This window comes from Choristoneura fumiferana, chromosome 24 (genome assembly GCF_025370935.1).
Source record: "Choristoneura fumiferana chromosome 24, NRCan_CFum_1, whole genome shotgun sequence".
Taxonomy (NCBI): domain Eukaryota; kingdom Metazoa; phylum Arthropoda; class Insecta; order Lepidoptera; family Tortricidae; genus Choristoneura; species Choristoneura fumiferana.
The window spans coordinates 6564028-6582806 of record NC_133495.1 but is presented as its reverse complement, the minus strand read 5'-3'; the positions used below and the strand labels follow the sequence as shown (position 1 = coordinate 6582806).

General features: G+C 36.7%; 1 protein-coding gene across 1 annotated transcript in view; it reads left to right on the top strand.

Moving 5' to 3' along the window:
• The window catches only part of Dpp10 (Dipeptidyl peptidase 10), a 179102-nt gene that overhangs the window by 106367 nt on the left and 53956 nt on the right, over window positions 1-18779 (top strand). Inside the window, exon 5 of the mRNA XM_074106623.1 lies at window positions 8988-9115. Coding sequence (XP_073962724.1) covers window positions 8988-9115 — 128 coding nt within the window. The remainder of the gene's footprint in view (window positions 1-8987; window positions 9116-18779) is intronic.

Here is an 18779-nt window from a genome sequence, read left to right as displayed (position 1 = left end):
TGAATAGACTGGAGATGATGATGAACCTAGGCATTATATAGTATGTATTTTGACCATTATGAAAAACGTACTATAGGAATTTTAATTGTTATTTCTTTCAACTATTATATATTCTGATTGTATATATTCTGAACATATACATTGTGAACTTAGTCATTTTAATTTTATGTATTTCGACCAGTATGAAAAACGTGCTTTATGAATTTTGATTAATATTTATTTTAACCATTATATTTTTCAATTTTAGGTATTTCAACTGTATGTATTTCAACCGATATATATTTTAAATTTATACATTATAATACGTACCCGTTTGATTGTTAGTTTCCAGCACGGAGCTAATCGGTACAGAGCTATATTAAAGTGGATGACTTCATTATGTTGAAAACGTATTTTTTTAAAAACGTTATCGTCTAATTTTTGTTTGTCTGCCATTTTGTTTGTGAAAGGTTTGATTTCAAATAATCAGTTCCGCAGGATTCACCTTTTTGGCTTCTGTCAAAGATTACTGCCACATGGTGATACGAGTACTTGAGATTGGTTTTAGCAAATCATCTTTAACACAAAATCTAAGTTAAGATGTGTGTAATACATAATATAATATACGTACAAGATAATGATGACGACCGGGTGGCCAAAGTGGTTAGAGAACCTGACTACGAAACTTAAGGTCTTGGGTTCGATTCCCGGCCGGGGCAGATATTTGTATGAAAAATACAAATGTTTGTTCTCGGGTCTTGGATGTTTAATATGTATTTAAGTACCTATGTATTTATCTATATAAGTATGTTTATCCGTTACCAGCTATAGTACAAGCTTTGCTTAGTTCGGGACTAGGTCAATTGGTGTCAAGTGTCCCATGATATTTATTATTTATTTATTATCATTATTTATAATGAGCTTTCGATTTTATACATCTGTTTCTCTTTCTATCTGTCAAATCTAATTGTGTTTTTTTGGAGCTTCAACCGTTCCCAAAAGAACTACAAAATGAGTACGGATTGATCTTATTGTCGTTCCAATCGTTTATTTAACTTTTGACAGATCACGCACGTGAAGTTTTACAATAATATTCGGTACAATGTACTACAGAGAATACCGTACTTCATGGACGGGTACCGCCCACTTAGTGATTTCCCATTCGTAATGAATGACCATAGACTATAAAAACCGTTTTGAAGTAAATCGATTTTATAAATAAAACATACATTTAAAATTATTGTGATTATATTTTATATCAAAATCATTTAAAAATAATAAATACATTAATATGCCTTTAGGGATTAAAAAGTTAAAACAACTAAAATAGGCACTGTAATACTATTTTTAATTATACCTACCACGGGCGTCTCGTTGTGAGTGACAACAAACTGGCGTCGCTGCCGCGTCCAGTTTTGCCGCTTCATAATTGACAAAATTACTAAATTACCGTCGGAAGTGATAAACATATTAACTTAACATAAATGGTTTATTTTAATATGTAAGATAAAGTAACTTAAACACCTGTGAATGTTTATAAAACAATGCAATATGTTGAGCAAAAATAAAATATGAATGTGTTAAATCGATTAAAACTTCTTCATGAATAAAATCGATTGTTAAAAGAAATCGAATCAGTAACGCATCAGGGCATCACTATTTTAATTAGTACTCGAGCTGTCAAAAGTTAAATAAACGATTGGAACGACAATAAACAGTTGGACATACTTAGATTACATACACATGAGTGACACATTTATTCCATTTCAATATCTCCACGTCTCACGGTAGCTACATGTCACTATGATGGTACAATCGAGTGCAAAAATATTCTAATCTAAGCTATCTAACCCTTCAAAAATATATACCAGTACTACCAGTCTCTTATTCGGACGTAATAAGGCCGTAGTAACATATTTTTAGCGATTCCAATACATATCTGATATTTTTGCACTTGATTGTACATGTACAGGCTGCCTATTACTTATTATTTAAGATTATACACAAGAAAACAAAGTTAACTTAACAACCGTGCAGCCCCACTTTTCTGAGGCAAAATAAAACTGGTCTATAGCTTTTTAGCCACTAAAGCCCTTTAACTAGATAAACAGCGTTCGCCAACCATTGGTGCACAGTTTTCCGTAAAAGCCATCTAAGCCCGTGAGAGTCCACTACGATCGGTGTGTGCTCGTTAGAGCGGTGACGATTCGTATCTGCCGTGTAAGCTGAAAATTTTTATACGACAAAAGGTTAGTGAAACTGATCTTCATAGTAAATAAACTTTCTGACTGTCTAATTAACTGGGAACTTCAATTTTGAGTTACAGATGTTTTGCCATCGTATTTTGTCGGAAAAGTTCGTATTTATCTTGCTTTCTCAATTAGCTTACTGAAGTTTACTGGAGCTAATTGAGATAGAAAGATAAATACGAAGTTATGCGACAAAATACGATGGAAAAACATTATTCACTTCATCTGTACCTTGTATAATGTAAACAAGCGGCCGGAAGTTCAGCAAACGACGTGAAATTCGAAGTTATCGTATTTAGGATACGAACTTCGATTTTCGAATTTCGGAGTAACCACCAAGCATACGTTTGCAATTAGCAGTTGGTAGGCCGTCTCGGTCGCTTAAATTTAAACAACAATTAGCGTGAGCATGAATTTTGAACTTGAAAAAGCTTGGTGTCACAAATAAAAAAATTGAAAAAAAAGTCTTCTATTCACATACACCTAATCTCATATTTACTTTGACCAAAGCAATACCAGGTTGCACATTTCGGGCACCATTTTTTGTAAAGCGTATTGGAAAACGAACCGACCAATATGTCGAGGGCGCCTCTAGTGTTTACCACTTGTTGGATGGACTCCAATTTATTACCGGGACAATATCGGGCTCGAAGTGTTTAGCTTTTATGACGGCGCGCTCGATAGTTGATAGTGGTCGGTGAAACTTTGAAAAGTATAAGCAATAAAAATTCGAGGCGGCTCTTGTACAAGAAATTTTGTTTTATTTTGAAGTTTAAACATACAAACTTCGGAATGATAATATAATACAGAAGAATAATACAGAATATATAATACAGAAGTGGCGGGTGGCAGATCAGCAAGATCGAAATCATACAATCACAAAAACCAAAAATAGTAGGTAGCGACTTGGGTGATATTTGTAAATATTCTGTCGGTGTGTTTGAGAATGTCTTGAATTCGTGTGGTGGCAATGGCAGTCTATTCTTCACAGAATCCCAGCTCCGTCCTCGCAGCCAAGGGCTTTAATGTGCCTCCTTGAGCCTCTCAACCTTATGGACATTGCTCTTATGACTGAGATCTGTACTTTTACTTTTAGCCAATAAATTATTTGAGAATAAGCCATTCCCCATTTGTCATTTAATTTTGATGCTATTTTTTTAAGAAGTGTTATAGGTATTCCGTGCCCAGGGCTCCGTCACAGGAGATAAATGACTAAAGGAGTAAATGACGCTCTTGAGGTCTTGAGTCTTCAGCAGCACGGTCGTATGTTATGGATTAAATAAGGAGCAAGGATTGTAGAGCCAATTAAATATATTTTACTTATGTATTCACAAGACCAATGTTTTATATATATAAATATAGATACTGCATATCAATAAAAATAAAAACTGGTCAAACGTGAGTTAGGCTTAAGGAAAGAAAAAAAATTAACTTAGTAATGTATGTAGTCAGCGGCTGCATTTTACAAACTGAAACGGGTCACAAGCAGTTTGGTATATTATCTATTTTTGCCCTATACGAGACCCTCGGTTTGCGAGCCTGAATCGCAATTGGCCGGTTTTTTGTATAGCTATTTTTATTTTTTTATTGTTGACGTATGTGTGCCGAATTCGGCCAAAATTCAAAGATCTAAAACTTTACAACTGAGATTATTTTTTAAAGTTCTAACTCATGTTAGTCTAACCTTTTTTTATTTTATTCGACTGGATGGCAAACGAGCAAGTGGGTCTCCTGATGGTAAGAGATCACCACCGCCCATAAACATCTGCAACACCAATGGTATTGCACCTGCTAGCGGATGCTCATTTCATGAGGCGGACTGCTAATTTTTTAATCAAAAATTTGAAAGGGAGCGCCAAAGTTCGCATTCTCTTCGCTTTCGCTAGTCGTACCGTAATTTTTGTTCGAATCATCTTTTGACATAATTTTTTCCCACTGAAACCTTGAAATTTTCTGATATTTTTAAATGGTTATCCTATAGAATAGTACAGCCTAGGTTAGTTTTTTTATAAGAATTCTAAACAATTATTGGATTTAGAAAAAAAAGAGTTATGACAAATGATCGTTCTGGCAAACATTACATTCGGACTTTCAAGAAGTAAGCGAGCCGATATGGACCCGCAGGGGTCAATAATGAAGAAAGAAAAATCTGCAGTTTCACTGCACGCAAGGTTTTGTAGGCTCTTGCACAAGTCTTTGAATCATACACCAATAAGTATCTATGTATTTCACAGTGTTGGTTCTGGTTATAGCCCATGAATACATTGTACCGGATCAATTCGGCTAAGCCTTACGCTGGTGAATCAATCTACTCTTAATGGAAGGAGACCACAGAATATATTGAAACGTCTTATACTTTGATTTTAAATCGACGCTGTAAAGGAGAATTTACTAAGCGACATTTTAATTTTTATTGTGACCCTGATAACTTATCAACATTAACGTTTGACGATTATTTCTTCCTTTACTTTATTCAAGAAAATTTATTAAGCTACAAGTAATTTTTAAAATAAATTGTATAAATAGATGTTAACGTCATATTGTGCATAACGTAATGAGATTTTCAAAACGATAAGAGTTACGTATGTAGGATGATTACCAGACTTTTCATGTATTTTTTCGAAATATTAAAATTTCAACTTTAAATTCTTCTCTTGTAATTACGTCATTATGTCGCTTAGTCAATATTTCCCTTCGTCAATAACAAGTAAGTGTTTATTTAAAGCAGTCAATGCAGCGTTTACGTTAAACAGAAACGAAGGTAGTGAATTGTGCGAACCCAAATAATTTATGTATTTGAATATGACTTTATTATATTTTCGATTAAAACGTGCCCATGGCGTATTCACAAATTGACACGCTCGTTTCTTATAGATTTTACCATGCTCGCTTCATCCACTTTAATACAGATCTTTACCCTTAGTGTAAGTTTTCGGTTACAAAATACGTCTCGATCGCGTTCGCGTTAAAATCTCAATTTGTATGGATACACGAACATCGCAAACGTTCCGCTGGAGGCGCTGTTCGTGTTTGCATACAAATTGAGATTTTAACGCGAACGCGTTCGAGACGTATTTTGTAACCGAAAACGTACACTAAGGGCACTGAGGGCAAACCAACAATTTGTAAGCTGCTAGTTATCTAAAACCATTTTGTATTCTTATAAAGACATTTTCTGTTGTATGACATGTGTCCGAATGTAACGAGTGCTTATGAACTTGTTAGGTGAAAATATTTCGAAAGTTCACATTGTCTGAAGCATCAACAACGGAGTGAGCAGATGTTAACTTGCAATATTACTTTATGATTTGTTCGCAGCAACTGCTTATATCATTATCATGTAACTTATCATCATAAAAAATGTAATAAAGTAAGTTCTTTTAATGAAGGTGTGGCCATATATTACATAATTAATTATTGCACAATCTGATACAAATAAAAAATGGAAGTAATATCAAAATAACAGATAAAAAATGCAATAAAAACTAATTGTGCATGAAAGTATACATATGCGTCAGCGTCACTAATAATAAAAGAGCGATTTTAAATTTTTTTTTGCCCGTCTGTTTGTTCCGTTTAATCTCCTTAGGGAACGAGGAATAAAAGAAAACTGAAGTAATAACTAAACAAAAACTGAAATCCTTCATTCATATAAACTCTTTAAAACATCACTTCTAAGAGAGATGGGTTGTTTATTCAGGTTCACTATGCATGTCAGAGTTCAATCCTTCGCAGACGATTTTCACCTACTTCCAGCGGTCGGATAGACTTAATATTTGTTATGTAGATTAGATCACAACGCAAATAAAGCTAACAAAAGTATCAATATCTTTATTTTACTTAAAATTTGGTACAGTAGCAGGTCTCAAACACAATGTAAACCAGTATCAGCCATGTAAAATATAAATTTACATTAATAGAAAAAGAAATAAAATAAAAAAAGTCAAATGACCCGATGGATAGAGGTTAATATTATGTTACAATAATAATCACAATAGATACGAGTGAATTTTTACCCGACTTCAAGGAGAGCTTAGGTATTTTATGTTTTTACCTGTAGGTATTAAATAACCTTACCTAACCAACAAATAGTTGGAAAACCGCCGACTTTGTGAATTCAAAGTTCAATATCTCAAAAACGGCTAAACCGAATTTGATGAAACATGTTTAAGAACCATCGCTAGAAAACCTGATTTCAAATAAAACAAACGCATTTAAATCGGTCCACCCGCTTAAAAGCTACGGTGCCACAGACAGACAGACATACACACAGAAATACAGTCACACATAGCGGTCAAACTTATAACACCACTCTTTTTGCGTCGGAGGTTAAAAATTACAGATCGTTATTCAAACTTATCTAATCTGGAATTTAAAACTACTTCACTGCTAAACAGGTAGCGAAACCAAGGGCATAACATAAACCCTCTACAATTTTGATGTGATTCCTCGTAATTCCTGATTGCCTGGTAGCCAATGAAGATTTCAACCCGGCGCTGAGGTAATAAATTACTCCCAGCTTCATTAGTTACCTTCCGACAGACTATCTATTAACCATGTACTCACCTGGAAAACTACTTGCGTTGACAAAATTGTGCTGAACAATCAATAAACTAATAGAACATAAAGTAGCTGACGCATTGTTTATGCCATGGCGCGTAAATTATGTCGCGTATATATGCGCGTCATTTTTTAAAATATACTTTTAAAATTGGAGCGCAGATTATGCCGAAGCTGCGTTAATACCATTACGAGTATATAAGAATGTTATTTAATAGATTGCAATAAGTTTTCACCTAGGCGCGGCATTTAAGGACGTTGTATATGGTAGGTTGTAAGGTAGGTGCCTAGCATACGCTGAGATTGGGACCCATTGCCGAACATTCTTAGAGTTTTTCGTTTTTAATAATTCGTTTTTTTATATTAGTTTTTACTTTTTATTCTAAATTTTATTGTATGTTTTTTTTTGTGAGTTGTACTGAGCTAGGTTTTTTTTGGCAATAAAGATTATTTTACTTTACTTTACTTTACTTTAAACTGAATGGCGTCTAACGAAGAGCGTATTTTCACTATCCGATCCGATTTCAATGTCGGATGTAGATATACGATATCGTAGCAAGTAAAATGTATTTACCCGTTTTACTCTTAAATTGTCGTATTCAATATGTGTAGGATGATATTACAATAGTATTAGGGTTCCGTACCTCGAAAGAAAAAACGGAACCCTTATAGAATCACTCTGTTGTCCATCCGTCCGTCCATCTGTCAAGATCCTTTTTCTCAGAAACGCGTGGAGGTATTAAGCTGAAATTTATATCAAATACTCAGGTCTACTGTCCCTTAGAGCTGTGAAAGAATCAAACTTCTAAGCCAACGCAATCAAAAGATACAGCCGTTTATGCCGAAAATTTCCGCAAATTTTCGAAACTCGCATCTTGAAATTTGGTACGAAGCAACGTCTTTTTGAACAGATAAAGGAAAAATTGCGAAAACTGTAAATTTTTAGTCACATCATATAATAAAAATATTTATACGGAACCCTCGGTGCGCGAGTCGGACTCGCACTGGGCCGGTTCTTTTCCTACTAGAATCGATATAGCCATTTTTACGCATCTCCAGTCAATATCTCATAGAGCAAAATTTTATTTTTAACTGTATTGGCTGAACTCAGCTGTACAGCTATTCCACTGAGCCTTTAATAATATGGGACAGATTATAAATCTATTTTAACAAATCCACCGTTAAATTCATTACCAATTATAGCGTGAACAAATTAGCATAGCTGTCGTACAATTTGCGTACATTTTCCATCAAATTCGGGTGAAATTGAAGGGCATTCAGGTATTATCGCTTACAACAGCATGACGGTTAGGAATTAATTCACCGAAATATCAATCCTGACCTAGATCCAGGTAATATTACAGCTTGATACATAAAGGCGTTCGTACCGATGTCAGGGAAATTTAATCAGTCCACCAACTTGTTTGTATGGCATTACGTTGTCGCTTAGGTAAATTAAAGTGGACGGCGAAGACATCAATGGCGTTGCATTTATCATTGTGATACTTAGAACAGTTACGGGGTTGTTGTACTTCAAAAGCCCCGGAGAAGCAAGGTATCAGCCCATAAATATATGAGCTTACAAGTCATTATTTTTAACCTCCGACGCAAACAAACGAAAAATACTAAAAACAGAATAAAATAAATATTTAAGGGTGGCTCCCATACAGCAAACGTGATTGTTTTGCCGTTTTTTGCTTGATACTAATAACGGCAACAGTAACGCTTGAAATATTCACAGAATCTTTAGTTGTATAATAACTTTAAAAATAAATAAATTAATTAAAATAAAATAAATCTTTTAAACCGTGGTGGCCGAGTGGTTTGACCTATGGCCTCTCAAGCAGAGGATCGTGGGTTCAAACCCCGGCTCGCACCTCTGAGTTTTTCGAAATTCATGTGCGGAATTACATTTGAAATTTACCACGAGCTTTACGGTGAAGGAAAACATCGTGAGGAAACCTGCACAAACCTGTGAAGCAATTCAATGGTGTGTGTGAAGTTCCCAATCCGCACTGAGCCCGCGATGATGATGATGATGAAATATTTAAAGGGGGTTCTCATACAACAAACTTGATTTTTTGCCGTTTTTTTCGCTAATGTCTGTCGTATACTCGTAGATAATGGTACGGAACTCTTAGTGCGCGAGTCCGACTCGCATTGACCCGGTTTTTATATGACGTACCTGTGTTGTTGCAGCGTGTCCTGGAGCCGGCGTCGTTCGCGGTGTCGGCCGACCGGCGCTTCCTGCTGCTGGCGCAGAGTCTGCGGCGTCTGCACCGGCACTCTTACACGGCGCGGTACACCGTCTACGACATACTGACCACGTGAGTGCACCGCTGCCACGGAATATAACACAACCTAACCTACAAATAGCTGGAAAACCCCCGACGTTGCCACTTCAACGTTCAATATCTCAAAAACCTGCTTTCAAATAAATAAAAAACCATTTAAATCGGTCCACCCGTTTAAGAGCTACGGTGCCACAGACAGACACACAGTCAAACATAGCGGTAGAACTCATAACACCCCTCTTTTTGCGTCGGGGGTTAACAAGTGAAATACAGGTTGTAATCGTTAATTGCACCCAAGCGATTATTTTGTAAATAAGTATAACAGATATCAAAAATGTTTAAACTGATATCGAAAGTACGTTACCCAATGAGTAAATTCACATCAATAACTTTAAAACATATACAGAAGTATCCAAAATATTATCTTCAACCATATCGAAAATACAAACTGAGACATGGATGCACAGAAAAACCAGAAAAAGAGACCAGCACTGGGAATCGAACCCAGGTTCTCAGCATTCCGTGCTGCGTGCTATAACTCCCTACACCACTGCTGGACAGGAATCTAGACACGATTTTTTCCTATGCATACATATCTTAGGTTGCTTATTTCTACTTTGCTACTTAAGCAGCAGCACTAGCGACATCTACTTATGTGGCGTCGATTATTATCTAATATCTAAACTTTATCTATAACATTACAAAGAAAAGAAACAATCAGTTGTTCCCAGTCTAAAACTAAACAAAGCTTGGTGCAAAAAAGAAAATGTTCTGGACAATAAAGCCTCAGGTCTGTTACACTTCAACGCTGTTATTCTTCGCCTCGACCTTGCCCCTAAAGCGTTTATTGGACGACACGGCATCCCGTGACGGCGTCCGTCATCCGGCACGAGATTGCACAGGTGGCTTCCATCCCGCTATCACTCTACGTTCCCTGAAGGCATAGGCTACGATGTAATTTGTACCCAGAAAGCTAGAATAGAAGCGAAACTCTTTTAAATTTTTTTGACGGGCGTGTTTTGTTTTTATTTAAGAGGACCAGGTTTGGGATTTGAAGTTTAAGATGAAGAGCTATGGGGTGTTCTTTTTAAATTATAACAAAGTTACTTACCCAATTATTTGTTCTGGTCTTCTAATATGACCTATGCAAAATTTCATGGTAATCGATTCAGTAGCTAAGGCGTGAAAACAGAACAAACGAACTTGCTTTCGCATTTGTAATATTAGAAGGTATAAGGATTTACGAGTACAGTACAGTCACAGGAGGTAATGTCAGATATATTCTGGTAAGACAATAGAATCGCTCGATTTATATTTTTACTAGCTATTTCCCATGCATGACTATGTAGATCTACTATGCGATTTTCCGGGATATAAAGCACCTTATATGTTAATTCAGGTTCCAGATATGTAACTATCAGTTAGCGTTATGATAAAGATAAATCGATATTTTCGCGTTTGAAAATATTAAGTAATAGTATCATTTTTGTCGTACGACATTGTCATGCACACAAAGACATTGGTAGCTATTATAATATGATACCAAATTAATTTTAATGTAACTCGAGATAATAATTTAATCTCAGCAAGTATCTACACGAGCTCTGGATTTAAATCGTATTATTCAATTAAAATAGAATCCTTAAGATAGTCGGTAATTAAGTCCGGAATCACTTCTTTCGCACTCAAGCGGCTCTTTCCTCCATAGACGTATAATTCTAAAGCGATTTGAGCAATATACTTTTTATCCAACTGTTGCAAAGACATTCTATGCCTGCTATTGCCTGCAAATTTATCTGCGAAAAATCCTGCTGCTGTAAAGCTGTTATTGCGTGCTAGAGTACATCCAACCAAACATCTTTATCAACTTTCTCATTTATTATGTTTAAGTTTTTAATTATGATAAGATGTAGACATACTCAGGTTAAAGTCGAATTATATTTAACTTGGCAGTTAGATTCTAATGTAACCTTAGTATGTCTACATCTTATCTTAATTAAAAACTTAATCATAATGGGTCCATATCGGCTCGCATACTTATTGAGAGTCCGAATGTAATGTTTGTCAGAACGATCGTTTGTCATAACTCTTTTTTCTCTGAATCCAATGATTGTTCAGAATTGTTATAAAACAAACCTAACCTAACCTTTCGTTTTCTATACTCGTAGAATGACCATTTAAAATTTTCAGAAAAATTTAAGGTTTCAGTGGGAAAAAATTATGACAAACGATGATTCGGACAAAAAATACGGTATGACTAGCGAAGAGTATGCGAACATTGGCGCTCCCAAAATCCCGAAATCACAACCACTAATTCTACAAACGTGAAATCCTGCACGGATATCTATTATACAACGTATATAGACCACGTGTCATGAGGGTTTTCACAGAGGCCAAATAACGCTAGATGGCGTTAGTATCGTGAGATCCGTTTGACGTTTGCTCGTGATTGGTTAATAGTACATTGTGTCTTAAGGGCGGTAAACAAGGAATTACGAACGAGAGTCTATTAGAAGCCCGAAGTCGAAGACTGAGGGCTTTAATGAGTCGATGTTCGTAATTCTAGTACCGCCCGTGCGACATACAATGTTTTTCATCACATTTGCGAGTAAAATTTTATATTTCTAAAAGAAAAAATATAATTGTTCCAAATATTGGCGATACCTTAGGGTGCGCTCTTGGTAGCGCTGCATGCCCTCCCCCTTCCGCAGCATGTGCCTGAGCCGCGTGTGCATGTGGTCCTGCAGCAGCGCGCGCCGCACCATCAGTACGGGCACTGACTCATTTACCGACCTTGGGCTTCATGACAAGAAATGTGTACGCGCAATGACTCATATACCGACCACGGGTTTCATGACATGCACATTAAGGTCGAGGGTTTTATTTGGGGGTTGCAATCAAGGTAGCCTTCATGTTTTGACACTGTAAACGAGCAAGTGTGATGAAAAAAACTAAATGAGCCAATCGCAAGCAAACGTCAAACGTCAAACGGATCTCACGATACTAACGCCATCTAGCGATATTTCGCCTCTGTGAAAACCCTCATTCAAGAATGTCCATGGGAATGGGGTTTAATAAAATACTTGGTATGCAAACTGGTCCAACAATTCCGACCTAAGGTCTGCGATGATGGCAAAATTGTACGCTATATTTTAAAGATTGAAATCGCAAACGTATTTTTATTTACGACTTTAAATTCTAATCGGTACAAATTGCGACTTTATCTCAAAGGGACTGAGGACATTGGACTGGGATTTGTATTTTAGCGAGAGTAGAATATAATATTGTATAATTTAGAGGACGGATAATCCTTTAATTTCGGCATTACTTTTGAGATCAGTATCTGATTTGATATTTAGCGGGCGGTTGATGACACAAATTTGTCTTTTCGAGACATTTTCGACACAAATAGGTAAGATTGGTTTTTTGGAATCTTTTTGTATTTTTTATTTCAATTACAAATTTTTACTTTTACGGTCATCCCGTAAAACCTAAATTGAAAATACAAACTGAAATATAGATGCACAGAAAAACCAGAAAAATAAGACCATCACTGGGAATCGAACCCAGGTCCTCGGTATTCCGCGTGCTATACCGCTACACCACTGATGGTCAACGGTACCGACACGAATTTCCCCTATGCACCTCATATCTCAGCTTGTTTGTTTCTTATTTAGCCACTTAAGCAGTGACGCTAGCGACATCTATGCCGTAGCCCTCATCAAGAAACTTTTTCGGCACTCCATTGGAACTAACCGCTCACCCGGACAAGAGATATCGTTACTAAGCAATCAAGATAAGATTGGTTTTTGGGAATCTTTTTGTTGTGTTTTTAAGTATGTGTCTATTCATTTAAATAAATAAAAACTGAAATAATAGATAACTTGCAAACAATTTTTTTCGTTTTTTTTTTGTTATTTGGTAGTAGGGCTCTGCTAACTGGGAATGGCCGTTTAGAGCATATAATTTTGACATAGTTGCAAATTTGTACGGGACCCTCCGTAACCCTCCGAAAGCCGTGGTGCAGTGATTAGACCTATGGCCACTCAAGCAGAGGATTTTGGGTTCAAACCCAGGCTTGCACCTCTGAGTTTTTCAATTCAAATTTGTCACGAGCTTTACAGTGCCTGCACAAACCAGTGAAGCAATTCAATGGTGTGTCTGAAGTTCCCAATCCGTACCGGGCCCGCGTGGGAACTACGGTCCAAACCCTCTCTTTCTGAGTGGAGGCCTGTGCCCAGCAGTGGCTTTTTTAAATTCTTTTTTCTTCGCACTGAGAATCTGTTTGTCCATCGTTCCTTAGTCCTCACGAACATTTTTAATTTTCAAGGCAAAACTAAAATAGGTACTTTAGTATGAACCACAAAATTAAAAAGATTATTAAATTTGTATCCTTAATTAATACCCACCCCAAATGACTAAAACACAATTTAATACGACGAACTGCTATTAAAACTCTCTCAATTAAGGAAACCTCGTATGAATATATAAAACTTTAATAATTTGTAAGAGACCGACACTAATCTAGTATTCTATAGCCAGGGCTGCTCCATTGTAGTGATAATTAACTATTCAGCTTGGCACAACCCTGGCATGATCCCCTCAGTGCTGTATTTTTAACTAGAGGATAGACCTTGTATGAAACTATGAGATACTTTCGTGAAATCGGTTTAGAATGTTGTAAACTTGACAATAGTATTTTATGCAACTGTATCGTAATAGGGGTCCTTAAAACACGAGTGTGGGTTTATGAAACGAGGCGTAGCCGAGTTTCATAATAGGGTCACATGAGGAATAAAGATTATTAAATTTGTATCCTTAATTAATACCCACCCCAAATGACTAAAAACAATTTAATACGACGAACTGCTATTAAACTCTCTCAATTAAGGAAACCTCGTATGAATATATAAAACTTTAATAATTTGTAAGAGACCGACACTAATCTAGTATTCTATAGCCAGGGCTGCTCCATTGTAGTGATAATTAACTATTCAGCTTGGCACAACCCTGGCATGATCCCCTCAGTGCTGTATTTTTAACTAGAGGATAGACCTTGTATGAAACTATGAGATACTTTCGTGAAATCGGTTTAGAATGTTGTAAACTTGACAATAGTATTTTATGCAACTGTATCGTAATAGGGGTCCTTAAAACACGAGTGTGGGTTTATGAAACGAGGCGTAGCCGAGTTTCATAATAGGGTCACATGAGTGTTTTAAAGCCTAATTACGTACAGTTGCATACAATATTTTATCTATATCCATATATTAAATCCTCTATCATGTGTTCCGCGAACCATTGAGAATGACCTGCTTTAACGAGAACTAGGTAGGTATGTCTGGCCCACAAGCTGCACCCGCTGCGCGCGCCACGACCTGCTGCTGCAAGTGGTCGCGGCGCCCCCGTGCTGTAATGATGTATGAAATCTCATTACGATACAGATTTCTGTACAGCCGTGTTTATAATAGAATTCAATGTCGAATGCTGGTCATTATCTATGATTTTTTAACGCATAATTGAGGATTTACTATATGGGTGTAGATAAACATTATTTTATCAATGGTTTCTAGAAATCAAAATATACAGTAATTGAAAAAAAGTGTATCCATAGGTATTATTTGCCATAAACGAAATATCGGTAGGTACTTCTCGTTATATCCTAGAAACTTGAAATTGGGTGTAAACGTAGCTTTTATAGCACAACCAGTAAGAAAAGTCTGAACTTTTTTTTTCTGTCTATATCTCCCACTCTTCGTACATTTTGCTTAGGAGCCGGGCTCAGCTAACACTAGATATTCATAAACTCCCACAAATATAACGGCACCCTTAGTGTGCGACTCCGACTTGGCGTTTTTTTTTTCTTATTATTCTTGATCAAAACTTTACCGCAAAACCAAAACTAGCTTTCTCTCATTAAAATTTCGAGAGCCTTTAAAAATAATCCAATTTTCTTTTTAGCCATAGTTTAAAAGACCAAAGTCTGGCGCGAGCTAATCACCCGCCCGCCCAGTACATTTAAAATATATTACAGCTATATAAAGGCTGTATAACTGCTTGGCCCGGGAACCTCATTGCCTCATTGCAGGCCTTAAAAAGCCTTGATTCCCGTCCGTTTTATTACAGTTCTTTAAGAGGACCTAAGGCGTAGTGCAGATGGGACGCGCGAAATGCCAACCGAGCCTTTTCGTATTCAAACAAGCCAAAAGAAAATTGTTATTTGATGTTTATGTATGAATAACTCTTTACTGTACCATCAGCCAAATATGTGGTCTACCACCCTAAAGTTGATAATAGTTTCCATGTCATAAAACAATAATGCCAATAGACGTATACAATAGCGACATATTCATTTGATAGGAACTTGTTTAAAAATTGATAGACCACTTATTTGGCTGATGGTACATAAAACATTAAAAAATAGATTACAATAAGAAACAGATGTAAAAAGGCGAACTTATCCCATAAAGGGGTCTCTTCTATATAATAAGCAAAATTGAAACAGTTCGCAACCGAAATAAGAATTCTAAAACTTTAAAAAAATAGGACAGAAGTAAATTAACGCGCATCTGCCAGTGATGTAAAATGTAAAATGTCTACGTACGGTCGAGGAAACTGAATCACGTACCAAGGTGGAACCTTTTCATTATCAATTTCCCTATGATTTCTTTGGCAAATGTATGGGATGTCAACATGACATTAGACATGGGGGATGAATAACTTCACAGTCACAAAGTCACCGTGACTCACCGTCAAAATGTGTCAAAGCGCAGTCTCTGTAACTCTAATCACGACGCTGTGGAGTGCTGTGACTGATAACGGTGAGACAAAAACACGGTCATAATAGCACCGCGTCAATATCATATCGTGATATTCGCACCCCCAGATCAACAGTGGATCAACTCAAAATAATGTATCATTTTAATTTAGACTTAATTTACTTTCTAGAACGTCTAAATTAAAATGGTGCATTATTTTGAGTTGAACCACTGTTGATCTGGGGGTGCGCCTGTTACTCATATTATGAGTAACACTTGACTATCACATACGGAGTTAGCACGGATCATCATTATGTACTAGGCTTTATAGTTGCGGCTTTATACAGGATGTGTCTATGGAATTTTAACCACAGCGATTTTGCCTCAGTGTGGGACACCCTTTATACATATAATTTTATAATCTTAGCTTTTACCCGCGTAAACCTGTATAAATCATTAACCCAAGCAATTAAACGTGCGTGCGTGCGTGCGTGCGTGCGTGCGTGCGTGTATATGTGTGTGTGTGTGTGTGTGCACACTTAAAATTTTGACCAATCCGATAAGAATTAGATTGTTGTGGTGCCACGCTACTGCATCCTACTCCTAATGGCAAACTTTAACAGCATAGATTCAGGCGTTACTTTGCGGAGGTCCATGTTAAAATAAATGGACTATCTGTCTTGCTCCTCCGCCAAGTACTGAGGCCAAGTCGTGCGAAACAGCTACGTTTGAGTTGGAAAAAATGTATTTTCATGCAATTTAAACCGCCCTTCCTCCACATAAAAAACGTAAATAACCAACGCAAACGCAACTGAACCCACCACCAAGAGTACCACCACCACCACGACCATAAACAAGATCCCGCACACGTGTTTCGCTTCTCTCCGAAGCATCATCAGCGGATGATTATTTGCGTTGGTTATTTACGTTTTTTATGTGGAGGGAGGGGCGGGTTAAATTGCATGAAAAATCATTTTTTCCAACTCAAACGTAGCTGTTTCACACTACTTGGCGGAGGAGCAAGACAGATATTCCATTTATTTTAATCTTTAACAGACCGTCTCTAGGAGTGTAATGTGTGTTAGCGATTTCCACTCATAATTAACCGGGTGGTTATGAGTCTTTAAATCATCCCAGTAGCAAAACATTGCGGGTATGCCATCCACCATGTATCCATCACATCAACAACTAGTTCAGAATACGGAACAGAGAAAACTAAAAAAAAAAAATAGGCCGAGGATCTATATATCCGCATTTACAACAAACTTAATAACAATATTGAAGAATACTATCATATTGTTTTGTTAATCATATTTCCGTTTATTCATCAGGTACCCTGCAAAAGCCTTGAAGTATCGCCACATGATACTTGCAAGGGTCAATATATAGCCCATTACTTTTTATGCTACCCTAGTACATGCTATCAGGTTTCGTCATAAGCTTCCATCGATACTGGTCGTTATGGACATCTTTACACAAATTGGATCGGCAAATTTTGGCTATCTTCTTAACTAAAACACTTGTTTTCTCGTAAACTAAAACCTTATTTATTTTTTTGCCAGTTTCTTCTAAATAAAGAATCTTCCCAGATTTATCTGACATTTTGAAGTTTTGTCGTTTGGACATTTTGACATTTTCTCGTTTGGAGCGGTAGTAAAAATAATTGAGAAATGTTTTATACATTCGCGACCACATATCGCCACAGAATAGATAATAGCTGATATCGCACGCAACGACGCAACGCGCTGCGCTCACAACACAAGTCTCGTAACCAGTAGCAGCATTTTTCCGCTTCGTAGTAGCAAAAACTGCGTACGAACAGAAAGCCCGTTTGTAGTGTTTTTGGCACTGAATGTGCTTAAAAAAATAAATCACTAAAAACCTATACTTTTTACAACGCTGTTCTAGATTTAGACAAGAATTATTTCAGGTTTCCGTGTACAATCCTTCAAAAAGAATGGAGAAGAAAGAAGTAAAAAGTCCGAGCAACTGAACAAAGCATTGTTCCGTGCCGCTGCCACTTTTCATTCACTCCGTTGTGAGAATAAAATAAAACGTACGAACGGATTCAGAGTCATGCTAAAACGGACTCAAATAACGTTTCATGTCAAGTTTCATTATTCGATGTTAACGGTATCGGCCCTTGCCTCGTGGATTCATGGCCCTGCATCCTTGGACCGTACTTTGTACCTACCTTAATGAAACGTGCTTCGAATTTGGAAAAGAAAATCGGTCGTTTTGCATTCGAAAATGCAAGTGTTTATTTTTCTTTCACTTTTAAGTGGCTAGGTCTATAGTTTTTCATTTTTCTTTTTTTTATTACAGACAGTATTATTTTATTTCGAAACAATGCAAATTTGATGCAAATACACGACGCCACGATGTGTCATTTGGCGTTATCGAAATATTACTGAAAAATTGTCATGATGCCCTTTTTCATCCCTTACTCTGAAAACATGCTTGACCTTGTCACGTTTCTAGGGAATTCAAAACCGCTTATTGTATGGAAAAAACCCGGTTTTCGGTTTTTCTCCATACATCAAAAACCGGTTTGAATTCTCTACCGTTTCTATGTTTATTTTCACAATAAGGATAAAACGAGCACTGAAATAAGAAACTCAAACGAAATTGACAATTTTATGATTTGTTTTTGCTGCCATTGTGTAGATTTTCTTTTTGTTTTACAATGGTCTCCCGTATAAAATTCAACTCAATAGTAGATTGGTGCACCAAGCAGAAAGTTATTTATTACGGAAACGAGTGTCGATTTGGAGCCCGAGCGTCAGCGAGGGCTTTAAAAAGCACGAGGGCAATATAAATTACTTAATGCGAGGTGCATAATCTATTTTTCTTTCAATTATTACAGGAATAGTACACGAAAAACCCCGCGATCTGTCAAATTCCGGATGGGCGCCAGGTTGGCCAACCAAACACACAAA